Source organism: Podarcis pityusensis (assembly GCF_964106645.2).
Source record: "Podarcis pityusensis genome assembly, chromosome: 8".
In the NCBI taxonomy this organism is placed as follows: Eukaryota; Metazoa; Chordata; class Lepidosauria; order Squamata; family Lacertidae; genus Podarcis; species Podarcis pityusensis.
The window spans coordinates 23,140,870-23,161,447 of NC_138033.1; the positions used below are offsets into that span (position 1 = coordinate 23,140,870).

The 20,578-nt window shown below is 43.6% G+C and overlaps 1 protein-coding gene across 2 annotated transcripts in view; it reads right to left on the reverse strand.

Annotated features, from left to right (window-relative positions):
- LOC308482543 (discoidin, CUB and LCCL domain-containing protein 1-like) overlaps positions 1–20,578 on the reverse strand; it is a 47,229-nt gene that overhangs the window by 11,573 nt on the left and 15,078 nt on the right. For both annotated transcript variants that reach the window (XM_081015739.1, XM_081015738.1), the window contains exons 3-8: positions 7,232–7,369; positions 4,385–4,436; positions 2,411–2,483; positions 903–1,036; positions 706–743; positions 228–422 (exon numbers count right to left, since the gene is read on the reverse strand). In XM_081015739.1, coding sequence (XP_080871865.1) covers positions 228–422; positions 706–743; positions 903–1,036; positions 2,411–2,483; positions 4,385–4,436; positions 7,232–7,369 — 630 coding nt within the window. The remainder of the gene's footprint in view (positions 1–227; positions 423–705; positions 744–902; positions 1,037–2,410; positions 2,484–4,384; positions 4,437–7,231; positions 7,370–20,578) is intronic.

A 20,578-nucleotide genomic window follows, 5' to 3' on the forward strand; every position in this document is an offset into this window, starting at 1 on the left:
AGGCTGAAGTTGGGAGGGCAACACCCCTTTCCCCCAATGGACCAGTTCCCCTAATGGACCAGTTCCCCTAATGGACCAGTTCCCATCCACCAGTGATGGGAAGGATATCTGCTTAGGACTCTGGAAAGCTTCTGCCAGTCAGAGCATATTGGACAAGAGTCATTATGTCTCTCCCTCCACTCCGCCTGTGAAAACAAACAAACAAAAAGATGCAGATACTTACTGACCTGTGATGTTCCTCTTTCCACCCAAGTCTATTTCCAACCACTCATCTGCAGAGCTCTGAAGTGCTGCCCAGGAAGTGCCGTCGGCACCGAAAGAGGCGTGCTCTGCTATCCAGGCCTTGTTCTCCCCCATGACGTTCTGTTCGTGCCAGTAGGATGAAGCGTTGAAGCCAGATACTTCCAGGAAACTGGAGCAGGCTGCGGAAGGAAGGAAAGGGTGGCTTTTGGCTGAACGCTAGGAAAAAACATGTTTCCAGTAACAGAAGTTCAGCAACGGGACCAATTAACTACAGAGGCAGAGCTGGACGTATCTCTCAGTTTCGTTTCTGTTAAGTGTCTTGGTTTTGCAATCTTAAATTGGATCCTCCACATTTTTGCAGCAATTTGCGGTTGTTTTTAAGGCTGAAGATTCATCAGCATCATAGCGGGAACAGAAATCCCTCTAAACAAATACACCAACAAATTAGTACGAGTGACATACCTTTGTGAAAGATGAGGCGTTTTTCAGATAAAGATCCCCTATTCAAAAGGAAACAGAAAGATGGATAAGATTAAGGATCTTGAGACTCAGGTTGCTTCCAGACGACCTCTTTATTGAGCATTCACCCTTATTTGTTTGCAGGGAGATTAGACAATGTTGGATATTTAATGAACATCCGCTCTAATTTGTCCCCTCACCTTTTTGAGTAAAGTCCATTGGCAAAGGTTGACTCGTAGAGAGTGATACCCTTCTCTCGAGACACAGTGACATGTCCCCCTTGCTCATCTAAGATTACGCCGGCATGGACAGCAGCTTTGCAAAGAACAGATGTCTGTAGGGAACATATATTATAAGACAGTGAAAGGAATAAGATGGTGGTGACAAATTCTAAGGCAGGAGAAATCCAGCGGGAAGACACCACGGGAATGGAGAACATTATTTTATGCATTTAAAAAAACCACACACACACACCTCTAAGTGGTTTACAAAGTAGAATTGAAAATATTCCTTAAAAATACAAAAAACAAACAGTTAAAATAAATGTAAATAAGCAATCTTAAAACCACTCTACATAATACTAAAATTACATTCTAAGCTTAACTGCTGATCTTCCCATACACCAGATGTGTTGCAGGCATAACTTTACAGAAACAATGGTTGTATCAGCATTGAAGTTATATCACTGCCTTGGTATCTTTGAAGAAAAGCAGTTTCTAAATATCTTAATAAAGAGAAATAAATAGAGGCAAAAAAGGAAATTGGGAAATAGATGTGTGTTTTGTCCATGTGAAGAACCATCTGTAAAGAATGTCACATTACTTTTTAAATAACTATTTAAACCCTTCACTGATATCACAATTTGGAACATTTTAATCAATGCGACTCCTGTCTTTATCACACAATATCCTGTTTGAGGCTGGGGACTAGCGGGGTTTATTGGTTAGGGCATGGGTAGGCAAACTAAGGCCCGGGGGCCAGATCCGGCCCAATCACCTTCTAAATCTGGCCCGCGAATGGTCCAGGAATCAGCGTGTTTTTACATGAGTAGAATGTGTGCTTTTATTCAAAATGCATCTCTGGGTTATTTGTGGGGCATAGGAATTCGTTCATCCCCCCCCCCAAATATATAGTCCGGCCCCCGCACAAGGTCTGAGGGACAGTGGACGGGCCCACGGCTCAAAAAGTTTGCTGACCCCTGGGTTAGGGGGCTCAGCAAGAGTTGAGGCTCGGCTGCAGAAGGTCAGGACCACGGTCAGCTCACTGTGGGGCTGGTCAGCAGTGAGCTTGGGGGTATTGTTCTGGCCACCATCAGTGGCCAACTGTGAGCCTAAAGGTGGACATTTCAAGCCTCACTCTTTCTGAGGGATACTTGAACCTTTCAAAAACAGTGCAGTGTTGTCTGCAGCCCCGCAGGAAAACATATTCAGCCAGGGACTTTCCACTGTAACAATTTCAAAGCAGGATAGCTATGTTTGCCTGTTGCAGCCGAAAATAACTTCTGAAGAGTCTTCTGGCTAATTAAAAAACAACAACAACGAATTTGTTACGGCATAAGCTTTAGTGGATTATTTCATGCCCCTTCAGATGATGTGGACTACAGCTCCCATCGGCCTCAGTTATCCTGGCCAAGGGTCAGGGATGATGGGTGTTGTAGTCCAAAACACCTATGCCTTTCTGAAAGCACGACTGATGCTGCAGGACTCACATCCCGGTAGCCTTGGTTCGTGTTGCCCCAGATGTCTCCCGATACTCCTTTGCAGCCTGCAGGGCAGTAAACTCTGCAAGAAAATAAAAGACAACATAGTCTTGGGCCCTTCTCTTTATGTGGGAACAGCTCTGTAAAGCTAGCCAGTTTTCATATATCCTCAGGTAGCATAGGCAAGCTTTAGGGTTCCATTTCTACCATGCTATAACTACTCTGTGTCCTTGGGGGTCAAGGACACTAAGAAAGACTCGGTCCTAGTTGAACACAGATTCAAATCCCTACATTAGGGTGGCAGCACAGAGGGCAGCAGCCCCACAAACCTGATTAGAACACAGGTTTCTGCTGGCCTTGAGTTCATAGAATCATAGAATCATAGAGTTGGAAGAGACCACAAGGGCCATCGAGTCCAACCCCCTGCCAAGCAGGAAACACCATCAGAGCACTCCTGACATATGGTTGTCAAGCCTCTGCTTAAAGACCTCCAAAGAAGGAGACTCCACCACACTCCTTGGCAGCAAATTCCACTGTCAAACAGCTCTTACTGTCAGGAAGTTCTTCCTAATGTTTAGGTGGAATCTTCTTTCTTGTAGTTTGGATCCATTGCTCCATGTCCGCTTCTCTGGAGCAGCAGAAAACAACCTTTCTCCTTCCTCTATGTGACATCCTTTTATATATTTGAACATGGCTATCATATCACCCCTTAACCTCCTCTTCTCCAGGCTAAACATGCCCAGCTCCCTTAGCCGTTCCTCATAAGGCATCGTTTCCAGGCCTTTGACCATTTTGGTTGCCCTCCTCTGGACACGTTCCAGTTTGTCAGTGTCCTTCTTGAACTGTGGTGCCCAGAACTGGTCACAGTACTCCAGGTGAGGTCTGACCAGAGCAGAATACAGTGGCACTATTACTTCCCTTGATCTAGATGCTATACTCCTATTGATGAGGCCCAGAATTGCATTGGCTTTTTTAGCTGCCGCATCACACTGTTGGCTCATGTCAAGTTTGTGGTCAACCAAGACTCCTAGATCCTTTTCACATGTACTGCTCTCAAGCCAGGTGTCACCCATCTTGTATTTCTGCCTCTCATTTTTTTTTGCCCAAGTGCAATACTTTACATTTCTCCCTGTTAAAATTCATCTTGTTTGTTTTGGCCCAGTTCTCTAATCTGTCAAGGTCGTTTTGAAGTGTGATCCTGTCCTCTGGGGTGTTAGCCACCCCTCCCAGTTTGGTGTCATCTGCAAATTTGATCAGGATGCCCTTGAGTCCATCATCCAAGTCGTTGATAAAGATGTTGAATAAGACCGGGCCCAAGACAGAACCCTGTGGCACCCCACTAGTCACTCTTCTCCAGGATGAAGAGGAACCATTGATGAGCACCCTTTGGGTTCGGTCAGTCAGCCAGTTACAAATCCACTGAGTGGTAGCATAGTCAAGACCGCATTTTACCAGCTTCTTTACAAGAATATCATGGGGCACCTTGTCAAATGCCTTGCTGAAATCAAGGTAGGCTACATCCACTGCGTTCCCTTCATCCACTGCGTTGTTGTAATTTTTTACCCTACGGTCCCAAGGCGGGTTATAACAATTAAAACACAGCATTAATATTAAAACACAATGTTAGACTGTATAAAAAAAATTTGAAAACTTAAAATCACAAGAATTGGTGGGTCCTAAATCTCAAGCGTCAGAGGTCAGGGTAAAGAGCTGTACCTTCAGCATTTTCTGAAAGCTGTATAAAGAAGGTGCCAGAGGGACCTCTGTGGGAAGGGAGCTCTGCAACTTAGGAGTTGCTAGAGAGAAGGCTCTCTCCTGAGCCACCAGCCCTGGAGCTTCTGAGGGTGGAGGAACACCTCTGTGTGATCTTAGCACCCAAGAGAGTCTGTGGGGAAGGAGGCGGTCTTTCAGGTATTGGGGGCCCTTTAGGGCTGTAAGAAGAATCCCATCTATGCTTGGAGTCTCACGTAAGGGAACACTCACCTGATTTGTTCCTTCTCATAATGGATTCCCTTCTGCAAACAGGAGATCAAATCTAAAAGAGAAGGGGAGAGCTCCATTGGGTAAGAGTTCAGAACTTGGGGCCTGGTGGATTAGAAGTCACAGTGACTCTGACACTCTGACCCCTTGATCTGGATACAGTGGGTTGTCTTCAAATAAGTCCTACTCAGAGTAGACCCATTGAAATTAATGAACCCAAGTCAGTCATGTTCATTAACTCCAATGGGCCTATTCTGAGTAGGGATACAATCCAACAGCACCATCAGAGCAGGACATTTGGGCAGAAGTCTAGGACCAGCAAAATAGGCACAGGGTAGGCTTACCACATTTTAAAATAAGTGATGAAATTCATACTTTCAGCTAAAGTGTGTGTGGTCTGGAATGGGGTGGGGTGGGAGAGTAAGACCATTAAGTCTAAAGGGTCTAAAACAGGCTTCCTCAACCTGGTGCCCACCAAATGTTTTTTTGTATTCCAGTTCCCATCAGCTTTACTCAGCATGGCCCATGGTCAGGGATGATGAGAACTGTAGTCCACCAACATCTGGATTGCACCAGGCTGGGGAAGACTAAGCTAAAATTACCTAACTGCAGCACTGTCTGGATCCAAATGTAGTCTGGGCTTATAGAAATCAATTCAGCTCTGCAGAACTCACTTTTTCCTCTGTATGTGAGGAAAACAGAGGCAAATCTGTCGTGCAGCACAAAATTTCAGGCAATAGAGACAGAATCAGTTCTACTGGTTCAAAACTAACAAAATGAATTCCAGTAGGGACAAATGTAAGGTTCTGCACTTAGGCAGGAAGAACCAGATGAACAAATATAAGATGGGGGCACCTGGCTTGCAAGTAGTACACGCAAGTAGTAGCCTAGGGGGTCTTAGTGGACCACTAGCTTAACATGAATAGGATATGTTTAGCCTGGAGAAGAGTAGACTGAGAGGACATACAATAACCATCTTCAAATATCTAAAGGGCTGTCACATAGAAGATGGAGCATGCTTCCCCCCCCCTACTCTAGAGGGTAGGACTCGAACCAATGGCTTCGTGTTACAAGAAAGGAGATTCCAACTAAACACCAGGAAGAACTTTCGGCCAGTAAGAGCTGTTCAATAGTGGGACGGTCTCCCTTGGGAGGTTGTGGACTCTTCTTCCTTGGAGGTTTTTAAGCATAGGCTGGATGGCCATCTGTCATGGATGCTTTAGCTGAGATTCCTGCATTGCAGGGGGTTGGACTAGATGACCCTTGGGGTCCCTTCCAACTCGACAGTTCTATGACTCTATGAGTCTATCTTCTGGAGAGTGTCATGGATTAGCTACCCCTGCATTAGGAGATTCAGCAGCACAAGCTCTATGGAAGTAGATGGGGAGCTGGACACCTATGAACCATGTTCTAGGAATCTGTTCCTGAGAGAAGAGAACTGCTTGGGCAAGAGTATCTGATTGACAGTGCTATGCTCATAGCAGGTCAGAAACAAATGTCAAGAATGCAGTCTGTTCCAAGATGGACACAATGGGTGTTATTTTCCCCAATTCTCATAAGAGAAAGAATACCAAGCAGTCCAATGTCCAAAGTTTCTCATCAACCCTGAGAAACTCATATCCTCTTACGATCCCTCTCAAAAAATCTCAAAGGGATGATGGGGTGGCGGTGGATGGTGACTCACAAATGTTTGTGGTGTGGAAGACCCAATGACTGGCTGCTTGTGTGGGGCCTTCAAAGGCAAAGGCCAGCTGCAGATGTTTCCCATTGGCATTCTGCCTGCCAGTGTCAAAACACAAGGCATCATTCTCATGCATGCAATAGCTCATTTACACTGCTTTGGGGAAGGGCTGTGGTTTTGCAGGTTCAACCCCTGCCTGGCATCTTCAGATAGGACTGGGAATGTCCAAGCTTGCAGCTCTGGAGAGCTATTGCCAGTCAGTGTGTAGACAATACTGAGCTACATGGACCAATGGTGTGACTCGCCCTGAGACAACATCCTGTGTTTCTCATCCTTTGGGAAAGGGCCACAGCTCAGTGGTAGAGCATCCACTTTGCATGCAGAAGACCCCAGGTTGATGAATCCCAGGTATTTCCAGGAAGGACTCCAGGGTTTCCTTTGCTTGAAACCCCAGAGAGCCATTTCTAGTTAGTGTAGACAGTATTGACTGAGAAAGACGCACCCATGTTCTGACTTGCCGTAAGGCAACTTCCTAGGTTCCTACATCCCATCAGCAGGTCCTTCAACTGGCAAAGGAGGAGAAATGGGTAACTAAAGTGATCAGGGATCTGGAGCACTTTCCCTATGAGGAATAGTTTCACTGTATGAACGGGGACGCGGGTGGCGCTGTGGGTCAAACCACAGAGCCTAGGACTTGCCGATCAGAAGGTTAGTGGTTCGAATCCCTGCAACGGGGTGAGCTCCCGTTGCTCGGTCCCTGCTCCTGCCAAACTAGCAGTTCAAAAGAACGTCAAAGTGCAAGTAGATAAATAGGTACCGCTCCAGCAGGAAGGTAAACGGCGCCACATGACCCGGAAGCTGGCCAATAAAGCGAGATGAGCACCGCAACCCCAGAGTCGGCCATGACTGGACCTTATGGTCAGGGGTCCCTTTACCTTTACCTTTTTATGAACAGCCACAAATACTTAAAAAATAAAAATATCATAATTATTTTTATTTTATTTTTAATTAGAAAGGCATTCATCAAAGGGCAAGAGCGACATATGGGTGAGCTCACTGAGATGCAGAGGTGGAAGTGGAGAGTGTCCACTGGCAGAAGGCTGAAGAGGCAAAACTTTTCCCAGTTACCTCAAACTTTGCACCAAATGCAAGGTGTGTATCTCTCTTACCTGATTGGTTGCCACTGGCATAAGAAAGGAGGAAGCCACGTCCCGAACGATGTGCTGTTGTGTTGAACAAGATGGTCACTGGGGTGGAGTCCATCACCAGGACTGTGCGTGGAGGATTTGAATTGCTACAGTATGGGCCTGGAGAGAGAAAGAGAGAGAACAAGAACAAGTTACACTCATGAATCATTACATCAAGAAACACACTGGTTATCCAGCCCAGCCTTAAGCAATCATCTTCAGCAGTGGATCAACAGAGAGCTCAGATTGCTCCTTGATGTCTAACTTTTCTACCTTCAGTTTTTGAATGCAGAGAAGCAATCAAAAAGATGATTCCCATACTTTTTATAAAAATATTTTTATTGATTTTCCATATTTATGATAAATACTATGAAACAACATTAAAAAACAAACAAACCCACAGTGTCATTGTCTTATTCTAGAAGTTCGCTTAGCAGGTCTCTCCACAGATTGCCATGAGTGAAAGGCAGATTCTGAACACTGTCCTCATGTTGTATGAAGTCAAGGAATGATTACCAAGTATTGAAGATATTAAAGGGGTTTGAATTCTTATTGGCTGTTCATATCTGGCATGTCAGTTTTTCAGCCAATGCTATTGACCAGATCCTCATGTACCACAATTCAATGTTCAGACCATCAGTTGTGCACTGGTTCCAGGCTATCTCCATGCACACTGCAACTAAATGAATGGTCAAAAGTTCCTTGTGGTGGACCTGCAAAGCCTAGACGCTTCCCTTACTAACCTTCTTACAAAGGCAGCAAGACTTATTATAGCCAGAGTGAAATACTGGACTATTTTGAAGAACAGTACAGCGGTACCTTGGTTCCCAAATGCTGAAAACCCGGAAGTTAAGTGTTCTGGTTATTAAACGTTTTTTGGAAGCCGAACGTCCGATGTGGCTGTCGGCTATTGTTTCCAGGGCGCCTGCACCAATCAGAAGCTGCGCCTTGGTTTTCAAACATTTCAGAAGTCAAACAGACTTCCAGAATGGATTAAATTTGGCACTTTTGTTTTTGCTATTTATTTTGCGTTTTTGTTTTTGAGGCTTTTTCGGTTAATTTGTTTTGGTGACTGTGTGGAACCCAGTTTAGCTACTGATTGATTGTGTGACTGCAGAAATGGATAAAAGCCTCCCATCCAAACAATGACTATCATCAGTGCATGTAAGAAAAAAAATTACTTTCTATTTTTATCATCTACAATACTGTCTTATTTATTTTATAGTACAGTACATTGATTATAGCTTCATTTTATGGATCAATGGTCTCGTTATATAGTAAATGTCATGTTAAATTGCTGTTTTAGGGGTTGTTTTTAAAAGTCTGTAGCGGATTAATCTGTTTTGCATTACTTTCTATGGGAAAACGTGCCTTGGTTTTGGAACGCTTTGGTTTTGGAACGGACTTCCAGAACGGATTAAGTTTGAGAACCAAGGTACCACTGTAATATCAAGAATGGACATTGGCTATAATGAAGGGGGAGGAAACCATATCAAGCAATTGCACATCATAAGAAACAACAAGGAAGACAACTTTTTTGGGGCGAAATACCACTTTGCAAAAAAGGGATGCAGGTGGCGCTGTGGGTTAAACCACAGAGCCTAGGACTTGCTGATCAGAAGGTCGGCGGTTCGAATCCCCATGATGGGGTGAGCCCCCATTGCTCTGTCCCTGCTCCTGCCAACCTAGCAGTTCGAAAGCACTTCAAAGTGCAAGTAGAAAAATAGGTACCGCTCCGGCGGGAAGGTAAACGGCATTTCCGTGCGCTGCTCTGGTTCGCCAGAAGCGGCTTAGTCATGCTGGCCACATGACCCGGCTCCCTCAGCCAATAAAGCGAAATGAGTGCCACAACCCCAGAGTCGGCCACGACTGGACCTAATGGTCAGGGGGCCCTTTACCTTTACCACTTTGCAAAAAGAGGTATTGCTTTATTGATTAAACCAGGTGAAGGGAACCTTTGGCCCTCCAGATGTTGCTGAACAGCAATTCCTATCAGCCTCAGCAAGCGTAGCCAATGGCTCTGTTGAAATCCTGGAACTTTTTCTACAGTACTGCCAATGTTCCAGTTTCTTCTTCCCTCCTTTGTTACGCAAAGTGCAAAAGTGCTGCTCCAGATGGCAATAATCCAAGCTTCACTTGGGAAAGCCATGCAGATCAATTAATAAAGCGGAATGATGGATGGTCCAGTATAAATCCACCACTAAATGTACTATAACGGAATTGTCGACATGTTACAGAATATGCAAAAGCAAAACCAACTCTCCACCAATCTGGACAGGACTCAGGCTGAGGGCAGTTGCGAGTCCAGCAACATCTGGAGGGCCACAGTTTCTGGATCCACAGATGACAAAACCTACTCTTTCTGTCTCCTGCGGCTGGGGACAGGTAACTCTGGCAATTTCAGTTCTCTGTTTCTCAGTTTTCCATATTAGTTTGCAATTTTATTATTATTTTTAGGTTGTCATGAAAATTCACCAGCCAATTTCTCCAGATATTTTCGTAGGCCGTTTTGCCTAATATGTGCATTTTGTAAGCACATTCCTCTAATACAACACACCTTTGCATGTTATTTTCACTGACGTATGCATTTTAATGCACACTTTACTCCAGTGTATGCATTACTGTGCGCCTTACTTGGCCTTGGAACGTCCTTCAAATTTAGAAGGATGCCTGTGTTTCGGTTCATGTGCTGCTTCAGGAAGTGTGAATCTGGGAAGCTCACCTTTAAATGCAAACGAATCCCCATTTCCCCCCCAGCCATACATGCGACCCAAATGTCTGATGCCCAAGAAATGAAGAGAGATTTAGCTACCAGCTATGGCCACCAAATTCCCCCCTTTTCTCTTTCGGCTCCAAACAACTCAGAAAACAAATCCCCTCGTGCTCTCAGCCATGTAATCCAAATTAATTTGCAATCTCCCTCTCCCCATTAAGACCCTGGATTAACAAACTACCAGCCTTTGCCCAGCACTTTGTAGGAAGGGTCTGATCAATAAGTCCCTGTTTTATAACGGGCAGATTTGCACGCACGGCTTCCCCCTCCCGCAAGCCCCAGCTGTCATTTCAGCAGGCAGGCCAGGAACAGCAAGACCTGTTGCAATGCATTCTGCTCTTATTCGTTTTATGGCTCCCACTTCACTTTAACAAGGAAAGCCTCAGGCCCATGTTCACGCATTCTAATCCTCCATGGAACTGAATGGGCAACCTAGATGACAAGCCAGCTCTGTAACTTAAATGAGGGGAGGGGGGAGAGGGTTACTCAAACTGCCAGTGCGGAGGGCCTGATCCAGATTAGGACTGTAGCTTGGTGTGTGTGTGTGTGTGTGTGTTGGGGAAAACTTTAACTCTTTGTGCCTCAATTGAGATTCTTCCATGCTGGTTATTTGAATTGGGGGGGGGGATTCCATTCACCGCAATGTGAACTTATTCCCCTTAGGTCAATCGACTGGCTGGGTGGGGGCAGAGATCTATATTGGGATCATAGCTGTGGGCAAAGAGTTAAAGCTCTACTTCCTATATTGGGAATTTGAGTTGTGTGTGTGTTTGTATATGTGTGTGTGTGTGTGTGTGTGTGTGATATAGATTGCTGCTGGATTCGGGGCATCTGAAAATATATACAGTGGTACCTCGGGTTACAGACGCTTCAGGTTGCAGACTCCGCTAACCCAGAAATAGTACCTTGGGTTAAGAACTTTGCTTCAGGGTGAGAACAGAAATCACGTGGCGGCGGCATGGCAGCAGCGGGAGGCCCCATTAGCTAAAGTGGTACTGTACCTCAGTTTCAGGTTAAGAACGGACCTCCAGAATGAATAAAGTTCTTAACCCGAGGTACCACTGTACAGGAAACACCCCATTTGCGAGTGGGTTGCGTTCCAGGTCCTTGCGTGTTTGTGTGAAATCACGTGAAATCGGAAACCCATTGAAGAAACCTGCCAACACCCGCCCTGCCCTCCAGTCCGCCCTTTTAGTGACGTTTCAGTGATGATGTTTCCAGGTCATTTTCAGGTTCGGCGCTGTACATGTGCGCACGATTGCACCAATGTAGGCCATGCCTAAAATGAGAGTTACCTGTATATCTTTTCATATGCCCACAATCCAGCAGCAACACAGACACAAGAACTGGAGGCTGCAGAGGCACCAGTTAAGGAACTGGACCACGTTCAGGGCTCCGAGTTGACTGCTGGAGATCAGGAGACCACTGGGATGTATGAGAGGACCCTCCAGAAGAAGCTCCTGGACCACCAGGGCCTATGGGACCAGATCCAGGACCCTAACAGGATGCCTTCCCCTGAATCTGAGGAAATGACCTTCCAAAGCCCAGTCCATCCCTGAGAATCTAGAATGAGAGAGAGCAGATGAGGCAAAGAGGAGCCTTCACATGCTGGAATGGCCTTGCATGTCCTCTGTGAATCATCTTAGATGGACCATTAATGTCTGCATGGATGAGCTTCCTTCCAGTACAGACTTGAATATGGAAAGGAGGTGTAGATGAACAGAGCGGAGGGTGGGGGGTGGGATGCATTTGGAAACATTTCTTGCTGTGTCTCTCTCCTACTCTTTGTTCAGTCCTGCTTTATAGCTGGCTTGCGAGCATATGACACATTTGCTGGCCCACCAGATGTTACACAAGCATTACTGACAGCTCTGGTATGTGCCATTGCAGGCCAGCAAGTGGGAGGGCGGATGGGAATCTGCGGTTTCAAAGCGCTATGCCAGGAACTCAGTAAAGGTGACCAGATAAGCAAAAGCACCCACTCCAAATCACACGACACTGTCATGTCCTAAAATCACTGGGAAGTGTGGGATATAAATTGCTTGATGCAAAGTCATCTAACTTTCCAGCAAACAATTCAGAATCAATGCTCAATGGGGATGGAAGAGAAAATTCATTTTGTTTCCATTTTAATGAGAAAATATCTAACTCACACTTCTTGAACCAATCCCTGCATCAAAGCACAGCTATCTTTTGAAATCTCTGAATTTTGCAAAGCAGTTCTCCAATCAGACAATATGTAGAAAAATGTGACTATTTGGAGGAAACAGTGGAAATAGCATTAAAAAACAGCACTTTATTATAAGAGATAGCGTGCAAAAAAAAAAAAGGTCAGTTATATCTAAATCTAAAAATCGTTTATTAGGAGACATTGCATGAAAATGCTGACAAATTTTTGTGAGGATTTAAAAAAATAAATAAATTCAAAGTGCTGCAGAAATACAGAGAAATGAATTGCAGATTGGGGAAATGAGAAACCTAGAGCACCAAAAGGGACAGATCTGTCCATTCTTAATGCTCAATGATTCGCTTATACTGTCTAATCTGCCTGCACATTTTCTGCAAACAAAGCAAGGAGAGTTATAATAAACAGATCAGATGAAAACCAACCTAATTCTTGCTAGTAAGGGCATGCAGGGCAGGTGGGGAGGGGAGCTCCTTGAGGCAAGACCCTGAACCTCTGTGCGGCAAAGTCTCCAGTAGATGCTTCACTCTGATTAAGCAGCCACAAAACTATGGCTGAGTCAGAGTGAGTGATTCCCACATCCTCATCTTACCCAAACACCATTCTGCTAAGAGCTCTGACTGGGACAATAGGGCAATCATGAATTATAGAGCCATCACTGGAGTCACTGTGTGCCAGAAGGAAGAAAAAAGTGTTTTGCATCCTGCCTGCAGCTAGACACCCACACACCCTTTTAAAACAAATAGTCATGTGTGTCTCCATCCTCATCAGCCATTAAACATGCCTCGCCCCAGCTCCTAACTCCAAACTGATCCATCTAGGAAGACGAAATGGTGGGGAAAGGGAACAGATTCAGAGCCAAAACAGATGAGATGTGTGGGACAACCACAACAGGCCATTTACCGACACTCTTCCTTTCCCCCCTTAGTCTGGCTCTCCCTCCCTTTGTTTGCTTCACTGCTGCTCTTTCAAATTGTGGATTCCTAGGGAGTGGAGAAATATGTGTACATCACCCCTGCCCTGTGGGAATCCCTTGCAGACGACAACAGTGACCAGAGGAGGAATGACCACTGGGAGGAGCCCAGGAAGAAGAAACGCAGTGATACACCTGCAACAGCAGAACCGGACGCCTTCATTTTCCCCAGATGCAACAAAACATGTCTCCCTCATATATCTGCAGTCACACCAGGCGCTGTAACTCTCCAACAGTTTGACTTTACGCCAAGGCACAGTCTTCCATTGTCTCCCAAGACAGAGGGATAGCAACAACTCACAAGTGCTGTGGGACACAGATGGTGCAATAAAAACTGAGGGTGGACAATTTGCAGCCTCCATTAGGCCTTGGCCTCAGTTGAACTGGGTTGGAAGGAAGGAAACTACCAAGTAGGGAAGGGGTAATTGGAAGAGGGAAGGAGGGAGGGGTTCTCAACCCTCTGTTTAGTCCACCCATCACTGGGCTATACCTTACCTGCCGACAATGGAGGTTAGTCCATTAGTGCACTGACTCACCTGCCTACCTTCCAACATCATCATCATCATCATCATCATCATATATTATTTATACCCCGCCCATCTGGCTGGGCTTCCCCCATCACTCTGGGCGACTTCCAAAAAAATATTAAAATAAAGTAATACATCAAACATTAAAAGCTTCCCTAAACAGGGCTGCCTTCAGATGTCTTCTACAAGTCTGGTAGTTGTTGTTCTCTTTGACATCTGGTGGGAGGGCGTTCCACAGGGAGGGCACCACTACTGAGAAGGCCCTCTGCCTGGTTCCCTGTAACTTGGCTTCTCGCAGTGAGGGAAACGCCAGAAAGCCCTCGGCACTGGACCTCACTGTCTGGGTAGAACGATGGGGGTGGAGATGCTCTTTCAGGTATTCTGGGCTGAGGCCGTTTAGGGCTTTAAAGGTCAGCACCAACACTTTGAACTGTGCTCGGAAACATATTGGGAGCCAATGTAGGTCTTTCAAGACCGGTGTTATGTGGTCTTGGCGGCCGCTCCCAGTCACCAGTCTAGCTGCCACGTTCTGGATTAGTTGTAGTTTCTGGGTCACCTTCAAAGGTAGCCCCACATAGAGTGTATTGCAGTTGTCCAAGCGGGAGATAACCAGAGCATGCACCACTCTGGCGAGACAGTCTGCAGGCAGGTAGGGTCTCAGCCTGTGTTATCAGATGGAGCTGGTAAACAGCTGCCCTGACACAGAACTGACCTGTGCCTCCATGGACAGCTGTGAGTCCAAAATGACTCCCAGGCTGCGCACCTGGTCCTTCAGGGGCACAGTTACCCTATTCAGGACCAGGGAGTCCTCCACACCTGCCCACCTCCTGTCCCCCAAAAACAGTACTTCTGTCTTGTCAGGATTCAATCACAATCTGTTAGCTGCCATCCATCCTCCAACCGCCTCCAGACACATAACCATTTCAGAGGGAGTGATTGCCGGCTTCGTTTCATTCAGCGTTCCCCTTCTAGAATTCAGCAGGGAGGAGGATGGGAGCAAACCTATCATTGGCTGGTTCTGCCTATCTCTGGCTCCAGCTACTGCCCCAACTGCCTCCAGTCACCACTGTCCACCTGGCAGAGGATCACTCTGGCCTCCGCAGAAAATGTATCATCAGGTAACTTCAGCTATGCTTCCCTGTTGTGTATAAAATAATAATGGTGCTATTTTTTATTTTAAGAAAGAATGATTCTGGCAAAAAACCCAAAACACTAGTGGCTGGCCAGCTTTGAAAGCATTCAGATGAGAAGCGTGGGCTGCAAATATGGCCAAAGGAATCTGCTTCCAGTCCTTTGTAGTCCTCTTTGCCACAGGGCTGCGGCATGAAATCCTTCATTCCACCCCACTTGCCTCAACCTCCGAGGAGCCTGCCAGTTGCATCATTTCCCACAGCACACTGGAACAAAGTGACGACCAAGAGACACAGCCAGAGACCCCTCTCCCTTCCTCGCTGCGCGCACATCGCATTGTTCCAAGGTCATGCTGCCCCAGAACTTCCGTTCCAGAGAACTTCCCGAAAGTCAGCCAGGAGCCAGTTCTGCTGAAGGCTGAATTGGACCAGAGAAGCCTCTGCTTTGAAGTGAGGATCTGCTCTGGGTGCTGCTGCCAGGAGCAGGAACTGGCCAACTGAAGGGGGAGAATCCCAGCAAAGGCACCATGCTCCAGTTAACTCAAAAAAGGTGCTTTCACTATAAACCCAAACTCGTGTGTGTGTGTGTGTGTGTGTGTTCTTTATTGAAAGATAAAAAGTACATAATTACAAGTGCACAGAGCAAGATAAGACACCAAAAAGCTATTGTAGTTAACCAGACCTTAACCTAATACAATATTTATAAAAACGAATTCCAAATATCATTGAATTTGTTCGCAGCAAGTCTACGCTTGCACCCAACTTGTTCATGTGTAGCAAGTTTGTAGATATCTTCAATCCAGTTCAATCCAGCTGCATTTTTATTTTTCCAGTTCATCAATACCTGTGTTTTTGCCGTAGTAACAGCGCTGGCCCCCGGCCTCTTAAGTGAGATGGGCGCACAACCCTAGAGTCAGACACGACTGGCCTGTACGGGCAGGGGTACCTTTTAAGGGTGAGGAATCCATTCCTATTGTCCCTTTGTTAGATTCCATGTACTGGGTATATCATTCAAAAAGATCTTTTCCTCTGCAAATTTGAGATTATTCCGTACAGTCGTGTTGATCGTCTCTATTACCTTCACCCCAACTCACGTTGCAGGGAAGCAAAACCATGTAGGGAGCTGTTTTCCAACAATCCAGACCACCAGTCTGTATCAGGGATGCAGAGCTACAGTTTTGCAACCTCCTTCTTTTCCTGTTGCAGTTTTGCACAACTCTGCTCATGAATGTCTCGAATGCTGAGGCCTCTTATCTCCTACCACTTCCTGCATGCCTGGTGGTTCCTCCCCTTCAGTTGACATATTTCACACTTTCAGACAAAAGCTGGCATTTCAGCAGTTTTCTGTGCATCTGTTCATTGGGGTCTTTCAGTCAACAGGACTCCTTCAGTCCTTCAGTCAGGCAGAAAGCACCTTCTTTTGGAACATGAAATTCTGTTCAGAGAAGAGGAAACTCAACCATTGTTGTGTTTGGAAGCAGGCAAAGAGGAATCCCAACCCTTTTTCATTCCAGGAAATGTAGGACCAAGATCAGGTCAAAATTATTTTGTTTTTTTCCCTGCTAGAAAATGAGAACACTATAGCTGATGAGTGAATAATCATTGCAAGGTTGGTAGGGATGGAGGAGAAAGTCAATTCCTTTTGTATTTAAAGAAAAGCCAACCCAATTCCCATTTCCCAAAAAGAAGTGTGAATCATAACTCAGCCATCCTTTGAAATTTGCGCAGTTCTGTGAATCTTGCATTACAATTCTCCAGCCAATACATGTGTGTAAAAATTCATCTGTTCATGGAAATAACATGCAAAAAATTTGCATTTTAGGCAAAATTGCAAAGAAACATGAACATGCAAGGAGAAATATGCACGAAGACACTGGTGAATTTTCATGAGAACCTTTTAAAGAAAAAAAAATCATAAATTGAAGTTTTGAAAACCTAATTTAGGATTGAAGAAATGAGAAATAGAGAAAAACTGAAATGGAAAGATTCACCCATCCCTAGAGGTGGATCTGTTCAAGAATATGGAATGTGGACAGGATCTGTAAGAAATTCCTTGCAGAAATTAAATGATCAAGAACTATTAGAAAAAGGGGCAAAAAAATCAAAGGATTATTTTGAAATTAATTTAAACCAAATGACAGATTTAAAGGTGGTTTGGGATGCGGGTAAAGTGGTAATGTGGGGCTTTTTTCTATAGCAAAGTGTGTACCAAAGAAAGATAAGAGAGCAGAAAAACAAGGATTTTTTCAAGGAATAAAAAAGAAAGAAAAAGAATAAATAAATTCCCCACGAAAAGTGATAGTGAAACAGGACATTAAGATATTGCAAACGCAATATGCAATGATAATAAATCAGGAAATAGAATGGAAAATTAAATATTTAAAACAGAAACAATTTGAACAGGCTAACAAGTCAGGGAAACTACTAGCTTGGCAAATAAAGGAAAAACCTGTATTAATAAAATACGTAGGGGAAAAACCTAAAGAAATAAGAAACCAGTTTGTGAGTTTTTATAAAGAACTATATCGAGCCAAATAGGGTAACTCAGAAAAAATGAGTAAATATGTAGAAGATAGTGGAATAGGATATCAAAAGATAAAATGACATCTTTGAATGGACCAGTGACAATGATGAAATTGGAGCAAGTACTTTTACAGGCAAAATTAGGAAAGGCATATTATAACAAGTTACAAGATTATCTAATAAAACGTTTAAAGGACATTATGAATATAGAATCAATCATAGAATCATAGAATCATAGAGTTGGAAGAGACCACAAGGGCCATCGAGTCCAACCCCCTGCCAAGCAGGAAACACCATCAGAGCACTCCTGACATATGGTTGTCAAGCTTCTGCTTAAAGACCTCCAAAGAAGGAGACTCCACCACACTCCTTGGCAGCAAATTCCACTGTCGAACAGCTCTTACTGTCAAGAAGCTCTTCCTAATGTTTAGGTGGAATCTTCTTTCTTGTATTTTGGATCCATTGCTCCGTGTCTGCTTCTCTGGAGCAGCAGAAAACAACCTTCCTCCCTCCTCTATGTGACATCCTTTTATATATTTGAACATGGCTATCATATCACCCCTTAACCTCCTCTTCTCCAGGCTAAACATGCCCAGCTCCCTTAGCCGTTCCTCATAAGGCATCGTTTCCAGGCCTTTGACCATTTTGGTTGCCCTCCTCTGGACACGTTCCAGTTTGTCAGGGTCCTTCTTGAACTGTGGTGCCCAGAACTGGACACAGTACTCCAGGTGAGGTCTGACCAGAGCAGAATACAGTGGCACTATTACTTCCCTTGATCTAGATGCTATACTCCTATTGATGAGGCCCAGAATTGCATTGGCTTTTTTAGCTGCCGCATCACACTGTTGGCTCATGTCAAGTTTGTGGTCAACCAAGACTCCTAGATCCTTTTCACATGTACTGCTCTCAAGCCAGGTGTCACCCATCTTGTATTTCTGCCTCTCATTTTTTTTTGCCCAAGTGCAATACTTTACATTTCTCCCTGTTAAAATTCATCTTGTTTGTTTTGGCCCAGTTCTCTAATCTGTCAAGGTCATTTTGAAGTGTGATCCTGTCCTCTGGGGTGTTAGCCACCCCTCCCAGTTTGGTGTCATCTGCAAATTTGATCAGGATGCCCTTGAGTCCATCATCCAAGTCGTTGATAAAGATGTTGAATAAGACCGGGCCCAAGACAGAACCCTGTGGCACCCCACTAGTCACTCTTCTCCAGGATGAAGAGGAACCATTGATGAGCACCCTTTGGGTTCGGTCAGTCAGCCAAATACAGGGAAGCTGCCAGAATCCTGAAAGAATGCTTATATAACTTTGATCCCTAAGCAAGATAGAGATCCAGAGCTGGTTAAAAACTATTGACCTATATCTTTGTTGAATAATGATTATAAACTTTTTGCAGATATATTAGCCAATAGGTTGAAAGCTGTATTAAAAGAGGTAATACATCAAGATTAGGCCAGATTCTTGCCAGGAAGACAAATGAAAGATAATATCAGAAATATAATTGATGTAATAGAATATTTAGAAGTGAGAAATGAAAAACAAGCAGCCTTGATGTTTTTAGATGCAGAGAAAGCATTTGATAATGTCTCCTGGGAGTTTATGTTTAAAATTTCGGAATATATGAACTGTGGAGAAACTTTTATAAAAGAACTTAAGGCAATATATGCAAAACCATCAGCAAAATTAATAGTAAATAACGTATTGACTGAGAATTGTAAGTAAACTAAACTAGACAAGGTTGTCCGCTGTCACTTTTATTGTTCACATCAGTTTTAGAAGTTTTGGTGCAAAGATTAAGATGTAATCAAGAAATTAAAGGAATAAGAGTGGGACAGAGGCAATACAAATTAAAAGCTTTTGCAGATGACATGGTGATATCTGTAGAAGAACCACTAGAGTCAATTCTGAAAGCATTAGAAGAGATAAATTTTCTTTGAGAAATACCAGGTTTTAAAATTATTAAAGATAAAACCAAGCTCTTGGTAAAAAACATGAATGATGAGAGTAAAAATGAATTACAAAACATATCAGGTCTAAAGATTGAAAAGAAGGTGTATGATTAACAGCAAAGAATATAAATCTATATTAAGATAACTATCTGAGAACCCAGAAGGACATTAAAAGAAATTTGCAAATATGGGGTAGAATTAAACCTTCGTTGCTGGGCAGAGTGTCGACCATAAAGACAAATGTATTACCAAGAATGTTATTTTTCTTTCAATCAATACCGGTGATCAGCAAGACAGATTGCTTCAACAAATGGCAAAAATATATTTCTAAATATATCTGGCAAGGGGAAAAACCGAGAATGAAATATAAAATACTGAAACACACAAAAGAGAGAAGAGGTTTCTCCCTGCTGGATATGAGATTATATTATGAAGCATCTTGTCTGTGCTGGTTAAAGGAATGGTTGCTATTGAAGAATCAGCATTTTTTAGATTTGGAAGGTCATGATAATATTTTTAGTTGGCACGCTTATTGTGGTATGAAAAGGTGAAAGTACATAAAGGTTTTGCAAACCATATAATTAGGAAAAAATTATATAGAATATGGGTCAAATATAAACATTTATTGGAAATTAAAACACCACTTTGGCTTTTACCTTTGGAAGCCATAGCAGTGAAAAAGAAAAATATGATGGAAAGCTAGGCAACTTATAGAAATTTGCTAAGAGAGGAGGGTGGAGACTTTAAACTAAAAGAGTTTAAGGATTTACCTGGAATGTTAACATCATGATTATATTATTATCATTTGAATGAAATGTTTTAAAAGGATATGACGTGAGGGTTTGGGGGAACAACTATCACAATTAGAAAGAGACCTGTTAAATTGTAATGTTAAAGTGATGTCTAAAATGTATAAGGTGTTATTGGAATGGGAGACAAACCTTGTAAAAAGGTTAAAGTTTACTGGGAAATGATATAAAATGAATTGAAAAAGATGTTTAAGATAACATCCGTTAAAAAACCCAGCTTTTCTCCTGGGAATTATAAGATTAGACCTATCCAAACAGCATAGAAATTTATTTATATATGCAATTAGTTTTATTGATTAAATAATGAAAAACCTTCTAAACACCTTACAACAATATAAAATAAGACATTGACATTCTTGATTAAAAACAGGTTTGTTAGAAGCAGGCTTTTTAAATATTTAAAAAGATAACTGAAATCAGCACTAACTAACAAGGAATGAAAAACATGGAACTTCAACTTGTC